Source organism: Carcharodon carcharias, chromosome 3 (assembly GCF_017639515.1).
Source record: "Carcharodon carcharias isolate sCarCar2 chromosome 3, sCarCar2.pri, whole genome shotgun sequence".
Lineage (NCBI taxonomy): Eukaryota > Metazoa > Chordata > Chondrichthyes > Lamniformes > Lamnidae > Carcharodon > Carcharodon carcharias.
The window spans coordinates 110,067,403-110,087,477 of NC_054469.1; the positions used below are offsets into that span (position 1 = coordinate 110,067,403).

Sequence of the window (20,075 nt, forward strand, 5' to 3'; positions counted from 1 at the left end):
CATCGCCAATCGGGTCAAATCCGCTCTAGAATTGGTGATCCAGCCCGACCAGACCTGCACGGTGCCAGGCAGGAAGATCTCTGACAGCTTAGCGCTGCTCAGGGATACAATTGCCTCTGTGCAGGACAGTGGGGTGGTCAACTGCCTCATCAGTCTGGATCAGGAGAAGGCCTTTGACAGAATATCACACACCTACATGGTGGATGTGCTCTCCAAAATGGGGTTTAGGAAGGGAATTCACAACTAGATTCAACTGCTCTACACTAACATCAGTAGCGCAGTCTTAATCAATGGGTGGGAATCAGATAGCTTTTCTATTAAATCTGGAGTCAGGCAGGGCTGTCCTCTCTCCCCTGTCCTGTTTGTGTGTGCATAGAACCCTTTGCTGAGTCCATCAGGAAGGATCCGGACATAAGAGGAGTGACGATCCCAGGCAGTGGAGGCACTCAGATCAAAGCCTCCCTGTACATGGACGATGTCGCCGTCTTCTGCTCGGATCCACTGTTGGTGCGCAGACTGATCCACATCTGTGACCAGTTCGAACTGGGCTCAGGAGCCAAGGTAAATTGTAGGAAGAGCGAGGCCATGTTCTTCAGGAACTGGTCTGATCGATCCTTTGTCCCCTTCACCCTCAGGGCTGACAGCCTGAAGGTGCTGTGGATATGGTTCGGATGGCCCAGGTCATGCGTTGGAAACTAGAAGGAGCGAGTGTCTATGGTGAAAAGGAAACTGGGCATGTGGGAGCGACGCTCCCTCTCCATTGCGGGTAAGAACCTGGTCATCAGGTGTGAGGCACTCTCGCTGTTGCTGTACGTGGCGCAGGTCTGGCCCATTCCACACTCCTATGTGGTGGCGATCACCCGAGCCATCTTTCGCTTTATCTGGAGGTCGAAAATGGATCGTGTCCACAGGGACGTGATGTACAAGCCTCTAGATAAAGGAGGAAAAAATGTGCCCAATATTGCCCTCATACTGATGGCCACCTTTGTGTGTGGCTGCATCAAGCGGTGCATAGACCCTCAGTACGAAAACACCAAGTGCTGAGGTTCTACCTGTCCCTGGTGTTGTGAAGGATGGGTCTGGCCATGCTGCCGCGGAACGCTCCAAGTAGTTGAACCGTGCCATAACACCTGTCCCTCGTGGAAAAATTTATGCAGAGAAATAGCTTTGACCACAAGTCCATCAGGCAGTGGTCGGCACGTAACGTCTTAGAGGCCCTGTGGGAAAAGGAGAGGGTGGATCATGTGGGATGGTTCCCGAGCAGACTGTCAAAGTCATTTGGCAGAATGCCTCATCGCCAGAACTTTCCAACAAGCACCAAGATGTAGCTTGGCTGATGGTGAGAAAGGCCCCCACCCGCCAGATCCTTCCAACATGCCAGGAGTCTCACCCCCTCGGCACGTTGCCCTCGAAGTGGCTGTGGTGGAGAAGAGACCATTGTTCACCTCCTTGTAGATTGAGACTTTGCAAAAAAGGTCTGGAGAGAGATGCAGTGGTTTCTGTCGAGGTTCATCCCGAGCAGTTCTGTGACACAGGACTCTGTGCTCTACGGGCTGTTCCCAGGGACACACACCGAGACAAATATCAACTGCAGCTGGAGGATCAGCAACTCGGTGAAAGACGCTCTTTGGTCTGCCCAAAACTTGTTGGTCTTCCAGTGTAAAGAGTTGCCCCCGTCCGAGTGTTGCAGACTGGCACAATCCAAAGTCCAGGACTACGTGCTGAGGGACGCACTAAAGGTTGGGGCAGCCACCGCAAAGGCACAATGGGGAAAGGTCACTACCTAAGACCTTTCTGACACAGTGTACCGAGGGACTGGGAACTGTTTAGAACCCCTCGGGCTGTACAGCTCAAAATGAATGGCTGCCAATGATTGTAATATTCATTTATTGTATCGATGCATTTCGTGATACATGTTGTAAAAGTTGAACCTGATTGTACTTTTGTGATGGTGATTTTGAAATGGTTTGGAATGTTGTTGAAGATATTTTATGAATAAAGTATATTTTTGCAAAAGAAGAAAAAAAAAATTCCTGCTGCCAGAGTTACCATGCTGTACTACCTGTCCCTCGTGGAAAAATTTATGCAGAGAAACAACTTTGACCATAAGTCCATCAGGCAGTGGTCGGCACGTAATGTCTTAGACGCCCTGTGGGAAAAGGAAAGGATGGATCCTGTGGGATGGTTCCCGAGCAGACTGTCAAAGTCATTTGGCAGAATGCCTCGTTGCCAGAACTTTCCAACAAGCACCAAGATGTAGCTTGGCTGGTGGTGAGAAAGGCCCCCCCCTGTCAGATCCTTCCTACACGCCAGGAGTCTCACCCCCTCGGCACGTTGCCCTCGAAGTGGCTGTGGTGGGGACGAGACTGTTGTTCACCTCCTTGTGGATTGTGCCTTTGCAAAGAAGGTCTGGAGAGAGATGCAGTGGTTTCTGTCGAGGTTCATCCCGAGCAGTTCTGTGACACAGGACTCTGTGCTCTACGGGCTGTTCCCAGGGACACACACCGAGACAATCATCAACTGCAGCTGGAGGGTCATCAACTCGGTGAAAGACGCTGTTTGGTCTGCCCGAAACTTGTTGGTCTTCCAGTGTAAAGAGTTGTCCCTGACCGAGTGTTGCAGACTGGCACAATCCAAAGTCCAGGACTACGTGCTGAGGGATGCACTAAAGCTTAGGGCAGCCACCGCAAAGACGCAATGGGGAAAGGTCGCTGTCTAAGACCTTTCTGACACAGTGTACCGAGGGGCTGGGAACTGTTGAGAGCCCCTCGGGCTGTACAGCTCAAAATGAATGTATGCAGTGAATACTAATTGTATTATAAATGTATTGAAGCACCTCAGAGTGCAACATGATGTATGTTAATAACTCCAATACTATTGTCTGATTGTCTGCATTGACCATATTGAAATGATTGTAATATTCATTGATTGTACTGATGCACCTTGTGATACATGTGTAAAAGTTGAATCTGATTGTACTTATGTGATGGTGATTTTGAAATGTTTTGGAACTTTCTTCCAGATATTTTATGATTCATACTAAGAGCTGCCCAAGAATAATACGAAAACAATTCATGATTCCAGAATATGTTTTGGGTCATAGATTATAAACCCATTTATGAACATGTATTTTTAAGACCGATATAAATAAAGCTAGTTACACTTGTGAAAATGACAAGTCTCACTGTCGGTGTCTGCTAGTGCCTCACCTCTTTCAGATACAATCTTTTTTGCTGTACTAAGCTGTAGCAAAAAGGCCACAACCCTCCTGTCAGACTCTCAGATGTCGAAAAGACCCTCTTCCTATGATCTGAATTTTTCTGATGACCTCCCTATCCTGATATCAGTTCATGCAGTAATCCTGTTCTCCCTATGCACTAATCTCAGCAATTGGAGTGATGTCTCCCCAAATCATCGTTCTTACACTGACCCGGTCCCCCACTATCTCTCTGCCCTGACCCTGCCACCCCCCCCATCTCTCTGCCCTCCCTGCTCCCCCCCATCTCTGCCCTCCCTGCCCCCATCTCTGCCCTCCCTGCCACCCCATCTCTCTGCCCTCCCTGCCACCCCATCTCTCTGCCCTGACCATGTCCCCCCGCCCATCTCACTGCTCTGACCATGTCCACCCTGCCCATCTCTCTGCCCTGACCATGTCCCCCCGCCCATCTCACTGCTCTGACCATGTCCACCCTGCCCATCTCTCTGCCCTGACCCTGTCCCCCATCTCTTTGCCCCCCATCTCTCTGCCCTGACCCTGCCCCTGCCCCAATCCTGCCCCTGCCCCCATCTCTCTGCCCTGACCATGTCTCCCCACCCATCTCTCTGCCCTGACCATGTCCCCCCACCCATCTCTCTGCCCTGACCATGTCCCCGCGCCATCTCTCTGCCCTGACCATGTCCCCCCGCCATCTCTCTGTCCTGATCAATGCCCCCACCCATATCTATTTGCCCTGACCCTGTGCCCCCTCATATCTATTTGCCCTGACCTGTGCCCCCTCATATCTATTTGCCCTGACCCTCCCCAATATCTCGTTGCCCTTACCCTACCCCCATATCTCTTTACCCTGACCCTGTGCCCCCACCCCACCCAACCCACTCCCTCCTCCCATATCTCGTTACCCCGACCCCCTCTGTCTTTGCTACTTCCCACCTGCTGCAGTCTCTGCGCCTGCGCACTCACTGTCACCATGGCCGCTAGCTGTTCCCGGTTGTTCATCCGGAGCCGGATGCGGCTTGGGGCCCAGGTCTCCGTGCTCCGGTCCCGGTGTTATTCCGAGAAAGCGGCCCGGGAAACAAGTTCGGTTCCACCTCCTCAGGACATCATCTACACTCGAGAGCATTACAGCCTGAGAGAGTCTCTCCGAAAGGTACCGGGGGAGAGGGGCGGTCTCAACTCCCGGGGCCCGAGCTGAGAGGGGGCGGTGACCGGCCCGGCCCCGGCCTGAGGAGTGAGGTGGGGGTGGGGGTGGGGGTGGTGCGGTGACCGGCCCGGCCCGGCCCGGCCCGGCCGCTTACGGCAGAGTAATTTTGCCGCAGGTTCTGAGACTTTTGAGCTGAATTAACTAAGGACAGGCCGGGATTAGGAATGAGAGGTCTCAAAACCTCCCTCACACGGCGTTGTTCAAATTGAGAATGAACAGTATTTATAAAGTTCCCTTAAACCATAAAATAATTTCACAGGCACTTCACAAGAGGACAGCAGGTCATAAAATGGTTACAGTGCAGAAGGAGGCCATTTAGCCCGTCATGTGTGCACTGACTCCACGAGAGGAACTTAACCTGGCCCATTCCCCCACCTTTTCCCCGTAGCCTTGCAAATATTTTCTCTTCAGATAATCCAGTTGTCCTTTGGAAGCCTCGATTGAATCTGCACTGTCACACTCAGGTAGTGCATTCCAGTTTCTAACCATGGTTGTGTAAAAAGGTTTTTCTTCATGACATCTGTTTCTTTTGCCAACCACCTTCAATTGGTGCCCTCTGGTTCCAATCCTTCTGCTAACGGGACCAATTTCTCCCTATTTACTCTGTCCAGACCATTCATGATTTTGAACAACTTAATCAAATTTCTTAACCTTTTCTTAGAGGCAAACAACTCCAGTTTCTCCAAACTGTACATGTAACTGAAGTTTCTCATTCCTGGAACTGTTGTCCTGAACCTTTTCCACACCATCTTGAATGCCTTCGCATCCTTAACATCCTTCCTAAAGTGTGGTGCCCAGAACTGGAGACAATATGCCAGTTGAGACTGAACCTGTGTTTTATAAATGTTTAGCATAACTTACCTGCTTGTGTACTCTATATCCCTATTTATAAAGCGCAGGATCCTGTATGCTTTACTAATTAATTCTCAACCTGCCTTGTCACCTTCAATGATTTGTGTACATATACCTCCAAGTTTTTGAGTTGTCGAGATGGCTCAAGCGTGGAGGGGGGTGGGGTGCAAGGAGGAGGGAGGACCTCCTTGTAAGCCTGCTTCTGGGCCTGGTTGAGGTGGCTTTCAATAGGTCCAGGCAGCAGCTGGTTGAGGGGGTCATCTGGCCTGACCATCCCTCTACGCAGCTATGTTTACAGTCGGGTGGCCCTGGAGAGGGAGCATATAATGTCCACCGGTATGCTAGAGGTCTCCCGTGATCGGTGGGCATCGCAGGGGTTGGGGTGCATCATCACTCTCCCTGGAAATTACATTTTGATTTAGTTTTGTAAGCTTTCTTTCAAGTTTTTGTTTTAGTTACAATGCCTCATCAGAGGCTGTCACCTCTTCAGATTATTGATTTTTATTTTAATTTATTGATTTTGTTTTTCAAAACCTCCAGGTTTTTGAGATATCGAGGCAGCTCAAGCTTTGGGTCGGGGGGTGGGGGTGGTAGGGAGGCAAGAAGGGGGAGGACCTCCTCGTAAGCCTGCTCCTGGGCCTAGCCGAGCTGGCCATTTAAAGGTCCAGGTAGCGGGTGATTGAAGGGGTCATTAGGCCCAACTGTCTGCCTCTCTTCCATGGCTATATTCAGACCAGGGTCTCCCTGGAGAGGTTTGAGGCCTTTCACGACTGGTGGGTGCTGCAGGAGTGCACCATCAGCCCCAGAAACAACACTTTAAGTTTCTTATAAAGTTTTTGTTACAGTGTCCCTTTAAGGGTCTGTTGATTAGTTAATTAGTTCATTTTTTAACTTGTGCTGAAAAAAGTGTACCTCAGGTCCCTCTGTTTCTGCGTCCCCTTTAGAATTGTACCCATTATTTTATATTGCAACTTCCTGCTGTTCGTACCAAAATGAGTCATTCTATTAGATTTCTTCTGCCGTTTGTCCACGCATCCCACCAGCCTGTGTATGTCCTCCTGAAGTCTATTACTGTCCTCCTCAAAGTACACAATTCTTCCAAGTTTGGTGTCATCTGCAAATTTTGGAATTGAACCCTGAACACCTAAGTTTAGGTCTTTCAATATATGTTAAAGAAACCATGCCCCCTGCCTTCATGTGCAGATCCCCTCGGGTCCCTAATCGACCCCACTCCTCCTTTTCCTATTCTTTTAGTATTTATATGCCTATAGAAGAGTTTTGGGGTCCCTTCTATCTTAACTGCCAGTGTCTTCTCATGCTCTCTCTTTCCTTCTCTTGTTTATCACTTACCCTCTGGACCATCTATATTCAGGCCTTTCAGGAGCAGTTTATCCATGACTTCATCGGAGGGGTACATTTTCAGGGAGTTTTGAAAAGTGGAGAGGCTTAGTGAGAGTTCCAGAAAGTAGGATTAATAAAGTCTCCCGTGAATAGCTAACATAAATAAGGCCCCAAGCTAGCGTATTTTTGAAGGGAGTAACGAGCTTAATCGGGAGGGACATCATGGCAGGAGAACTCAGACCCGTGATATGCTCCTCCTGCAGGACGTGGGAAATGAGCGTCCCTGGTAACCATGTGTGCAGAAGGTGTGTCCAAATGCAGCTTCTAGCTAACTGGATTTAGGAGCTGGAGCTGCGGGTGGACTCATTGTGGAGCACCTGCGATGCTGAGCAAGTTGTAGATAGCATATTTAGCGAGGTGGTCACACCGCAGGTGAAGATTACACAGGCAGAAAGGGAAAGGATGATCATCAGGAACAGTAAAAGACTCAGGAAGGTAGTGCAGGAGTCCCCTGTGGTCATCCCCCCTCTCTAACAGATATACTGCTTTGGATACTGTTGGGGGGGATGGCCTCTCAGGGGAAAGCAGCAACAGCCAAGTTCACAGCAGAGCCACTTAGAGGGGTGGGAGGAAAACAAGTAGCGGGGCTATAGTGATAGGGGATTCAATAGTTAGGGGCACTGACGGACGCTTCTGTGGCTGCAACGTGAATCAAGGATGGTATGTTGCCTCCATGGTGCCAGGGTCCAGGATGTCATGGAGCAGTTGCTGGGTATTCTGGGGAGGGAAGGTAAGCAGCCAGTGGTCGTGGTACACAACGACATAGGCAAACTAAGGGATAAGGACCTGCAAGCTCAGTACAGGAAGTTAGGAGATAAATTAAAATGCAAGACCTCAATTGTAGTAATCTTAGGATTACTCCCAGTTCCACGTGCTAGCAAGAGCAGGAATAAGAGGATAGATGAAATGAACATGTGGCTGGAGAGATGGTGTAGCCGGGAGGGATTCAGATTCTTGAGGCACTGGGACCGGTTCTTGGGAAGGTGGGACCTGTACAAACTGGACGGGCTACACCCAGGCAGAGCTGGGACCAGTGTCCTTGCGGGGGCTTTTGCTAGCTCTGTTAGGGAGTATTTAAATTAGTGTGGCAGGGGGATGAGATCCCAGGAGTAGGATCAGATAGGTGAGATTCAGATCAGAAAAATGGAGGTAGAACATTAGTTAGGGACGTTGTGATAGACATGGAGTTACAGGAGAAGCAAGGTTTACAGTGTCCAGCAAGGGAAATTGACAGGGTTAAACTGTTTATACTTCAATGCAAGGAGTATTACAAACAAGGTAGGTGATAGACGAGTTAAGGGCACAGGTAGACACATGGCAGCAGGATGTCATTGCTATAATGGAGACCTGGCTAAAGGAGGGACAAAACTGGCAGCTTAATATCCCTGGTTATAGAGTCTTCAGACACGATAGAGTAGGATATAAAAAAGGAGGGGGGTATCACTAATGGTTAAAGAATCAATCCAGTTGTGAGAAGGAATGATATACGAAATGGGTCAACAAATGAGGCATTATGGATTGAGTTTAGAAATAAAAAAAGGGCAGTCACACTACTGGGTGTATACTACAGACCCTCATAGTGAAAGGGAGATAGAAGAACAAATATGTAGGCAAATTTCTGCTTGTAAGAGCAAGAGTGCAATAATGGTAGGAAACTTCAACTATCCTAATATCAACTGGGATTCAAACAATATAAGGGGCACTGAAGGAGAAAAATTCATACAGTGTGTCCAGGAAAATTTTTTCAACCAATTAGTGACAAACCCAACGAGAGGAGATGCAATTCTAGACCTAGTCTTGGGGAATGAAGAAGGACAAGTGGGTGAAGTGACAGTTGGCGACAATAATCGGGGACGGTGATCACAATTCAGTTAGATTTTCACCTTGCAAGCATCACCTTGGAAAAGGACAGAGATAAGTCTTGAACTGGGGAAAGGCGAATTTTGCAGAAAGAAGGGACTTGGCTGAGATGGATGGGACAACACTACTGGAGGATAAAACAGTGGAAAACCTGTGGGAAACGCTAAAAAGCAAGATCCTAATTGTACAAAGTAGACATGTCCCCTACAAAAATAAGAGTGGTACTGCCAAATCTAAACCCCCCTGGTTGTCTAGAGGAAAAAAGGGGGAAGATCAAACAGAAAAAGAAAGTGTACGATAGCCACAAAGAACTAAGCACTGCAGACAGCCTAGACGAATATAGGAAGTGCAGGGATGAAGTAAAAAAGGAAATAAGGAAATCAAAGAGAGGGCATGAAAAAAGATTAGCAAGTAAAGTTAAAGATAACCCAAAGATGTTTTACCATTAATGCTAAAAGGTTAGTTAAGGAAAAAGTGGGATCTATCAGAGATTAATATGGAAACTTGTGTGTAAATGCAGAGGCTGTGGGAAGGGTTTTGAATGAATATTTTGTCTCCGTGTTTACAAAGGAAAGGGAGGATGTAGATATAGTAGTCCAGGAGGAACACTGCGAGATATTGGACAGAATAGTCATAAAGGGAGAGGAAATACTCAAAGGGTTGAAATCCTTGATGGTTGATAAGTCACCAGGGCCAGATGGATTGTTTCCGAGGCTGCTGAAGGAAGTCAGGGAGGAAATAGCAGATGCTCTGAGGATGATTTTTCAATCTTCACTAGATACAGGGAAGGTGCTGGAGGACTGGAGAAATGCAAATGTAGTTCCATTGTTTAAAAAGGGGTCAAAGGAAATGCCAAACAATTATAGGCCAGTTAGTCTTACAACAGTGGTGAGCAAATTAGTAGAATCAGTCCTGAGAGATAGGATTAACTGTCATGTGGAAAGGCATGGACTAGTCAGGGATGGTCAGCATTGATTTGTTAAAGGAAGGTCTTGCCTCAAATTTGATTGAATTCTTTGAGGAAGTGACAAGAAGGGTTGATGAAGGTAGCACAGTGGATGTTGTGTACCTGGGTTTTATCAAGGCATTTGACAAGGTCCCACATGACAGATTGGTCAGGAAAGTAAAAGCCCATGGGATTCAGGGTAATGTGGCAAACTGGATAAAAGGTTGGCTTTGTAACAGGAAACAAAGGGTAATGGTCGATGGATGCCCTTGCGAATGGAAAGTTGTCTCAAGTGGTGTTCCACAGGGCTCGGTGTTGGGACCAATGCTGTTTGTATTATATATTAACAATTTGGCCATGAACGTGGGGGGGCAAGATTGGGAAATTTGCAGATGACACAAAGATTGGCCGAGTAGTGGATAGTGTAGAGGATAGCCATAGGCCTGAATTTTCCCATTGACGATTTGGGGGCGGGGCCCGCTTGCCGACGGGAAAATGACGTGGGATGTCATCCCACCCCATTTAAATATGCAGGAAGGCGGGCAGACAGTGAAATTAGCTGTCTGCCCACCGACCTGTCAATGGCCATTGACAGGATAATTAAAGGCCCTGCCTGTCCAAGAGCCCCAGCGGGCTTCTTATAAAACATGAAACGTCATCCACTGGCTGGATGAGGTTTCATGTCTGTTTTAATAATCTTAAATAAACTTTGTGAGATTTATTAACATGTCTCATCTCGTGTGACATCGTCACATGAAGGGGACATGTTAATTTTAAAAATTTTTTCTATTTTGACACTTCGAAGCACTGTCAATGATCTCCCTGAGACACGTGCGAAAGAGTGCACTTTGATAGTTGGGGAATCCTTCTCTCCCCCACCCCTTTGCACAGGATGCGCATAGCGCTTCCCATTGGGCAGACCGCTGGGTGGGCCTTAATTGACCTGCCCACTCAAAATGGTGGTAGGGCCCGGCTGCCCGCCCTCCAACCTAGGGCAAAATTCTGCCCATAATCTCCAAAACGATATCGATGGGTTGGTGGAGTGGGCAGTAAAGTGGCAGATGGATTTTAACATAGAGAATTGTGATACATTTAAGGAGGTCAAACAGTTACAGGGATTACACAATAAATGGGAATATACTAAGAGGGGTAGATGAAGTGAGAGATCTTGGCGTACAAGTACACAGGTCCCTGAAGGCAGCAGTTCAAGTGGACAAGATTGCAAAGAAGGCATATGGAATGCTTTCCTTCATTGGCAGAGATATAAAATATAAAAGCAAGGATATAATGTTGGAATTGTATAAAACACTGGTGAGGCCACAACTGGAGTATTGTCTGCAGTTCGGGTCACACATTACAGGAAGGACATAATAGCTCTGGAGAGAGTGCAGAGGAGGTTTACAAGAATGTTGCCAGAGTTAGAAAAGTGTAGCTACGAGGAGAGATTGGATAGGTTGGGGTTATTTCACTTAGAACAAAGAAAGCTGAGAGGTGACTTGATTGAGGTGTACAAAATTATGAGGGGAATAGATAGAGTGGACAGGATAAAATTGCTTCCCTTGGTGGAGAATTCTAGAACCAGGGGACATAGATTCAAGATAAGTGGCAGAAGGTGTAGGGGGGACATGAGGAAGAAGTTTTTTACGCAGAGAGTAGTGGGTGTCTGGAATTTCGCTGCCCAAGTTGGTGGTAGAGGCAGAAACACTAAACTTTTAATAGGTACCTGGATCTGCACCTAAAGTGCTGTAAGCTGCAGGGCTATGGGCCAGGTGCAGGAAGGTGGGATTAGAAAGGGTGCCTGGGTGTCCTCGGGCTGGCATGGACAAGCTGGGCCGAATGGCCTCCTTCTGTGCTGTAACTTTTCTATGGTTCTAATTGTGGAGTAGAGAGAGGAGAGAGTGTACTGAAAGCTAGAGGATTGGAGGAAATAAGGCTACTGAAGTAGGTGGGGTGATGCTATGGCAGGATTTTTTCAGTTTTGTTTTTGATGTATTGGAGGACAGAGGCGATGTTAATAAGCGAGGATAGAAGTGATGTATCTGTCGGATTTAGTATGAGACAAATATGAGTTACAAGTTTTGGACAGTTTAGAATTTATAGTGAGTGGAGGCCAGATGGCTGATAGGGAAGCATTAGAGAAATTGAGACTAGAGATAATGAAAAGATTGAAGGTTTCATTGAAGGTAGCAGTGAAGATAAATGTGGGCAATATTGCAAAGTATAACTATACAGCCTTAGTGAAGGGTAGGGTAAAGATTGAAGCTCAGTTTTAGATTGAACAGGATGCTGAAATGGCACACACAATCTGTTCAGCTTGAATGAGTAACCAGACAGGGGGATGGAGTCAGTGACAGGGGAGAGGGAATTTTGTTTGAAATTGTAGAAAATTCTGACTCATTTATGGTGTAAAGCTGGACAGACAACTTGACAATGCTGAAAAGGCATGGGGGACAAGGAAAGTGGTGGTGGGGGTAGAGTCGCATGTTGTCAACATAGATATGGAACCCGACTCTGCCAATGGATGAGGTCACTAAGGGATAGCAGATACAAAGAAAGCAAAAAAAAAGTAATGAGCCATAAAATCATAATATTTTCTAGAAAAGAAAAAAAAATCAACAATTGCTGGAAAGTAATGTCAATGAAAGAAGCAAGTGAGAATAGTAAATTAATTTGAGAATATAGAAGAGAGTAGACCATTTAGCCCCTTGAGCCTGTTCCACCACCATTCTGTGAAATCATAACTGATTTGTAGCTTAGATCCTTTGTCCCCTATCGCTTAAAACACTGCACTACAGGAATTCACCAAGGCTCCTTAAACAGCACCTTCCAAATCCATGACCACTACTATCTAGATGGACAAGGGCAGTGGATAAATGGGAACATCGCCACCTGGAAGTTCCCCTCCAAGTTATTCACCATTCTGACTCGAAATATATCACTTTTCCTTCACTTTCGCTGGGTCAAAATCCTGGAACTCTCTTCCTAACCACACTGTGGGTGTACCTACACCACACGGACCGCAGTGGTTCAAGAATGCAGCTCACCGCCGCCACCTCAAGGGCAAAAAGGGATGGGCAATAAATGCTGGCCCAGCCAGCGACACCCCCACTCCGTGAACAAATTTAAAAAATACATTTGGTTAACAAAAATCTATCAATCTTAGTTCTAAAATTAACAATTGATCTAGTTTCAACTGCCATTTACAGAAGAGTTCCAAAATTATGTCACACTTTGTGTTGAAGTGTTTCCTAACTTCATTCCTGAAATATGTGGCTCTTTCTATTTTTAAGCTATAAGCCCTAGTCCTCTAGTCCCCATTCAGCAGAAACAGTTTTTCCTCTATCCATCCACTCTGCTCCTCTTAATATTTTGAAAACTTTGACTAAATCTCCCCTTAACCTTCTGAATTCCAGGGAATCTATGCTGCACTTCCTCTACGGCCAAAATATCCTTCCTAAGGTTTGATGCTCAGAACTGAACACCGTGTTTCACATGTACTAAGCAGTGCTTTATATAGCTGTAGCATGACTGCTACCTTGTATTCTAAATTGCCACCAGATTAAGTGGCTAAAGGATGTAAATGCATTGGAAGTGGTTTAGAGAAGGTTTACTAGGCTAATACCTGGAATGGGCAGGTTGTCTTATGATGAAAGGTTGGACAGGCTGGGCTTGTATCTGCTGGAGTTTAGAAGAGTAAGAGGTAATTGAAGCATATAAGATCCTGAGGGGGCTTGACAAGATGGGTGTGGAAAATATGTTTCCTCTTGTGGAAGAAGCTAGAATGAGGGGTCATTGTTTAAAAATAAGGGGTCACTCATTTAAGACAGATGAGGAAAAAATTTTTCTCTTAAGAGTTGAGTGTCTTTGGAACCCTCTTCCTCAAAATCTCCTGATTCCCTGACTGCAGCCTTGACTATCCCTGCCGCTGCGGCCCCTGTCCCACCTCCTAATACCCGACCCTGTCACTGAGCACCTGGCCACCACCCCACAATTCTACTCACAAACCACCTTACACACTTACTTTCTCCCTGATTTCTCATAGTGGCTGGACCTTTATTCTTATGACCCGATGGCTGTGTGAGTGCTGTAAAATGCAGGCATGGCTTTCTTTCTCCCTGATTCTGCTGCACTCACGCAAAGACCTCAGGAACCCACTGTACTGCACTATCCTCAGCCAGCCTGAGTTGGAAGGTCAGGCGAGGAAGCTGCAGCTCCCCGCTAAGATGGGAGACAAAGAACGGAGTGGCAATCCGACTGCCTGTCCTTGGAAGCGCTGGCCCATTGGCACAAAGGGTTTGATTTTACCCAATTCAAAATGTATTCACTTGCATGGAGTTACTGACTCTCTTGTCAGTGGAAACAGTTTCTCCTTATTTACTCTATCAAAACTTCTCTCAGTTTTGTGCTTCTTTATTAAATCTCCCCTTAACCTTATCCGCTCTAAGAACAATCCCAGGTTTTCTCATTTCTTCACGTAACTGAATTCCTTATCCCTGGAGTTTCATGAAGTCCATTGACCCAACTGATTAAATTTCTCGAATCATCAAAGAATCATAGACTAATATAGCACAGAAGGGACTCTCTAACCCTTGTGCCTGTGCTAACTGTTTGGTAGAGCTATCCAATTAATTTCACACCCCAAATTTTTTTTTGTATATTTTTTCACTTCCATTCTCTTGAATATAACTATTAAATCTACTTCGACTATCTTTCCAGATGACGATTGCTCACTGTGTAAAGGAAAATATATCTTCATGTTACTTCTTGTCCTTTTGCCAATCATATTAAACCTGGGTCTTCTGCTTATCAGCATTTCTGCCAGTGAAAACAGGATCTCCTTATTTACTTATCCAAGATTTTGAACATCGCTATCAAATTTCCTCTGAACCCTCTCTGCTGTAAGTAGTCCAGCTGCAATTTTTCCAATCTCTCTACATTTCTGAAGTCCCTCATTCCTGACTGATTCTTAATGTTCTGACAAGCCGGTTAGTTAGTTATAAAAACAATTGCTGGAAAAAGGCTCACGTCCAAAGATTGCTGCATTCCCAGCTTCACCCATACTGTGAGAACAAACTTATGAAATGTTAGTGTCTGTAGCATGTGATATACACTGTACTGGGGATGGGGTGAACTTGCATCATCAGTTTGCTGCCAAATTCAGTGGTGTCATCAGTATAAATGGATAAAAGTTACAGAATTATTATGTTGGTTTTATTGCTTATGAAAGCAGTTTTTGGGATTGTAAGCGTGCATTTGTGTGACATAACATTTGTTGATCAATCTTAAATCTAAAATACCCTTGTATTCTGTTATTTTTGGTCATAGAATCTCAATACTACATATAATTCTGTCATTATGATGCAGCCATTTAAAATATGATTTTTAAAAAAGTTCTGTAGAGAAGAACTTCTACTGATGTTTTGGATTTTTAAAATGTTCTTTCACAAGATGTGGGTGTTGCTGGCGGGGCCAGCATTTATTGTCCTAATTGCCCTTGAGAAGGTGGTGAAGAGCTGCCTTGAACCACTGCACCATGTGGTGTCAGTACACTCGTTGTGCTGTTAGGGAGGGAGTTCTAGAATTTTGACCCAACAACAGTGAGGGAACAGCAATATAGTTCCAAGCTAGGATGGTATGTGACTTGGGGGGATCTTGTAGGCGGTGGTGGTCCCAAGCATCTACTGCCCTTGGCCTTCTAGGTGGTAGAGGCCGTGGGTTTAGAAGGTGCTGTTGATGGAGCCTTGGTGCGTTGCAGCTGTGCATCCTGTTAATGGTGTACACTGCTGCCACTGTCCGTCAGTGGTGGAGTGAGTGAAAGTTGAAGGTGGTGGATGGGATGCCAATCAAGCAGGCTGCTTTGTCCTGGATGGTGTCGAGCTTCTTGAATGTGGTTGGAGCTGTACTCATCCAGGCAAGTGTACTATTCCATTATACTCCTGACTTGTGCCTTGTAGATGGTGGACATGCTTTTGGGGAGATTCATACTCAATTCATACAACAGAACTGTCCCACTCCAGTGACAAAGGTTTCAGTGAAATCAGCTGGGCATAAAACATTAAACTTGCCTTTGCTTGGATATGCTATAATACAGCAGCTTCCAACACATGACCTGCAATTGTCCTGCCCCATCGAACAGCCTTTTCTTCATCTCCTAAACTTATAGAACTAACAAATGAAAGTGTTCAAAGAAAATTTCAAAAATCATTATTTTGATGCCCCAATGATGTTTCTGCTAGGTTGCTTACAAGAGTGTCCAGAAGATTAATCTTCAATTCTTGGAGATTTGAGGACAGTCTTCGGAGGATGATAACCCAAGTCTGAGACTGCGCTACTCACTTGATGCTGGAAACCACTATACTGAGCGGGAATCCTGTATTCCCACTCTTTAGCATGATTTTCCAGAATTGGCCAGTTCAGAGGGTTAATTTAAAGTTGTGCATTGGTGTTTACATTGGAGCTGTAATCATGTCACTGTAAGCAGGCTAATGGGGAGAGAGGACTTTCTTGAGAGTCTCGGTGATGAAAGATTTTTCAAATTTACTTTGTTCCATAAGAACAAGGAAGACTTTGAACAAAATGCACTCATGCACTTTTCAACTCATTTAGGTGCAGGCAACTATACTTCTACCACTCTAAATGCAGTTCTTCCATGACTAGCTTCATGGGTAGTTAGAGCCTCACTAAGGAGCTTTCACATTGTGTTGTGAAAGTGTACAATTACTCAGCAAGCCTTTCAGTCCAACTACTCTGTCAATGTTTTACCCTCCACATGAATAAAAAGTTCTCATCATATTATCAGCTCTGTTCCCACATACCTTTGTCCCCTTTTTCTTCATCCACCTATCCAAACTTGAATATTGACACAATATTTCAACCAGTAAACTTGGAGAGAAATCCCACAGCTCAAAAACTGTGCCTCTGGGTCTGTTATAAATCTCTTACATTTAACTCTTACCTCAGAGCCAGAAAGTTGTAGGTTCAAGTCCCATTCTAGTGACTTGAGTACATGATCTAGACTAGAATTTTGTGCAGTACTTGAGGGAATGCTGCCATGATGGAAGTGCTGTCCGTGGAAGAGTCCTTTCAGGTGGACATAAAGTCGTAAACAATCCCATAGAACTATTTGAAAAAAAGCATGAGAGTTCTCCCAGTGTCCTGGCCAACATTCATCCCTCAACCGACAGATTTATCTCATTGCTGTTTGTGGAACAAATTGATTGTTGCATTTCCCTATATTACAATCGTTGCTGTACCTAAAGATTAAAAAAAAACTTCACTTTGGGACATCCTGAAGTTATGAAATGCATTACATCAGCACATGTTCGTTTTTTTTTCCTTTCTTAAATGTATGTTCTAGGCCACTCTGCTGCTTCTACCTACCTTGTTCCATCCTTTCATAAATTTCAAATATTTCCATTCTACTATCCATAAAATGCACTGTTCTAAAAATAAATGCCAGAGTTTTTCAAATATTTCTTTGTATTTGTTTTTCCTCTTTGGGCATCATCCTAGTGAATAAGCATTGTAACCTATCAGAAACTATAATGTCGAGTCCAACACTGCACACAGCAGTCTAACTGAGACATGATAAAATTTTTATATCATAGAACAATATAGCACAGAAAGAAGCTATTCAGCCCATCATGCCTGTGCTGGCTTTTTGAAAGAAGTATCCAATTAGTCCCACATGTGACCTGCATATGAACAGCAAATTCATCTTCAAAATGGAGCAGTCTAATGAGTTGTCTTTCCTTACCGTGCTAGTTGAGAAATCCGCTGAAGCATTTTCTACTACTGTCTACCGCAAACATACTTCAGTATATGTGTTGAGATTTCTACAGCTCCCTGTAGTGGAAGGTTGGCTGTATTGGCATTCATATAAATGGGGCATGAGCAATTTGCTCACCACGCAAGCCTTTCGTTGAATTAGGGTACATCAAAGCTATCTGGGATAATGGCTGCCCCAATCAGATCATTGCTCACTGCATATCCCACATGTTCACGAATAGGCCTAAGGCCGCCACTTTTGGACATGATAAATGTCCAGTCTGCGTCAAACTACCCTGGGAGGATAAGGGTGTCTCAAAAATTTGAGCAATAGGTGAAGCTAGTGATTCACACTGCTACTTTGCAGTGGCAACATGGCTGGTGTTTTCATAAAACCATAAGACATAGGAGCAGAAGTAGGCCATTCGGCTCATTGAGGCTGCTCCGCCATTCAACGAAACCATGGCTGACCTGATAATCCTCAACTCCACTTTCCTGCCTTTTCCCCATAACCCTTGATTTCCTTACTGATTAAAAACCTGTCTATCTCAGCCTTGAATATACTTAACGACCTAGCCTCTACAGCCCTCTGTTGCAAAAAATTCCACAGATTGATTACCCTCTGAGAGAAGAAATTCCTCTCATCTCTGTTTTAAATGGGCACCTCCTTGCTCTGAGATTATGCCCTCTGGTCCTAGACAAATTTATTAGAATTCTTTGAGGAGGTAACAAGTGGGGTAGATAAAGGGGAACCAGAAGTTGTAATACATTTGGATTTCCAAAAGGTGTTTGATAAGGTACCGCACATAAGACTATTTAATAAGAGCCCATGGTGTTGGGAGTAGTACATTAGCATGGATAGAGGACTGGCTAACTAATAGAAGACAGGGTTGGTATAAGGGGAAACAACCTCTCAGCATCTACCCTGTCAAGCACCTAAGAATCTTATATGTTTCAATAAGGTCGCCTCTCATTCTTCTAAAGTTCAATGAGTACAGGCCCAACCTACTCAACCTGTCCTCATAAGAAAATCCCTCCAAACCCAGGATCAACTGAGTGAACCTTCTCTGGACTGCCTCCAATGCCAGTATATCTTTCCCTAGGTAAGGGGACCAGAACTGTTCACAGTATTCTAGGTGTGGTCTGACTAGTGCCTTCTATAGTTTTAGCATGATTTCCCTATTTTTATACTCCATTCCCTTTGAAATAAAGGCCAACATTCCATTTGCCTTACTTATTACCTGCTGAACTTGTATGCTAGCTCTTTGGGATTCATGCACGAGGACACCCAAATCCCTCTGTGCTGCAGCTTTCTTCAGTCTTTCTCCATTTAAATAATATTCAGCTCCTCTATTCTTCCTGCCAGAGTGCATAACCTCACACTTTCTCACGTTATGTTCCATCTGCCATATTTTTGCCCACTCGCTTAACCTGTCTATATCCCTTTGTAGACTTTTTGTGTCTTCCTCATCATTTGCCTTCCCACCTATTTTTGTGTCATCTGCAAACTTGGCGATAGTTCATTCATTTCCCTCATCCAAGTCGTCAATATATATTGTAAATAATTGAGGCCCCAGCACTGATCCCTGGGGCACTCCACTAGTTACTGGCTGCCATCCTGAAAATGCCCCCCCATATCCCAACTCTGTCTTCTATTAGTTAGCCAGTCTTCTATCCATGCTAATGTACTACTCCCAACACCATGGGCTCTTATTAAATAGCCTTATGTGCCGTACCTTATCGAACACCTTTTGGAGATCCAAATATATTACAACTTCTGGTTCCCCTTTATCTACCCTACTTGTTACCTCCTCAAAGAATTTTAATAAATTTGTTAGGCATGATTTCCCTACCCATCATGAAGCCATGCTGACTCTGCTTGATTATATTATGCGTTTCTAAATGCTCTGCTATTACACCCTTTATAATAGACTCCAACATTTTCCCGATGACAGATGTTAAACTAACTGGCCTTTAGTTACCTGTTTTTTGTCTCCCTCCCTTTTTGAATAACGGTGTTACATTGGCAGTTTTTGAATCTCTGGGACTTTTCCAGAATCTAAGGATTCTACCAGTGCATCCACTATCTCTGCAGCTGTTTCCTTTAATATCCTAGGATGTAACCCATCAGGTCCAGGTGACTTATCGGCCTTTAGCCCCATTAGATTCCCTAGTACTTTTCCTCTAATGATAGTTATTGTATTTATTTCCTGCCCCTGCCTTTGGCCCCATAATTATTTAATATTTTTTGTATGCTATCAGGATGCTGCCATCAAACCAAAAAGAGGTTCTGCCTACCACACAAATGAGTGATGTGGTATATGAATTTCAGTGCTGGTGCAATGCCAGATACGTAAACTGAATGTACCAGTGACTGGTGGTTCATATCAAGCAGCACATCGCTTTGGCTGGTTACAATAGGCAGAGTACTGACTGTACTCAACCAACCCATGCTTGCAAAAGTCAGAACATAACGTCTAATGCTAGATGTGATTCTGCACTTGCTGAACAATCCTGAGTGTGCTAAGAATTACACTAAACCAATTTAAGATAATCAGTTGGGCTCGCAATGCAGTTCATTTATGCTTGCTAGAAGCTGCATATATTCATATGCAGGGACCTGTCCTCTGCAAGCAAAAGGAATACGTCTAGACATTGCATCTTTTTTGAATAAACAAAAGCACGGTTGTCAATACCTTCCTGGTGCACTCACCATGGTGAAGTCTCAACCAATCAGAGCCAACTTGCAACCAATCAGCATCCCTTTTCTCATGCAGTATAAATTGTTGTTCCCTTTGAAATTTGACATTCTGTCCTCTTGAGTGCAA

At 45.0% G+C, this 20,075-nt stretch overlaps 1 protein-coding gene across 1 annotated transcript in view; it reads left to right on the top strand.

Moving 5' to 3' along the window:
* Window positions 1–4,168: 4,168 nt before the first annotated feature.
* The window catches only part of zgc:85777 (uncharacterized protein LOC405871 homolog), a 96,747-nt gene continuing 80,840 nt past the window's right edge, over window positions 4,169–20,075 (top strand). Inside the window, exon 1 of the mRNA XM_041183154.1 lies at window positions 4,169–4,367. Within this exon, the coding sequence (XP_041039088.1) occupies window positions 4,188–4,367 (180 nt within the window). The 5' untranslated portion in view covers window positions 4,169–4,187. The remainder of the gene's footprint in view (window positions 4,368–20,075) is intronic.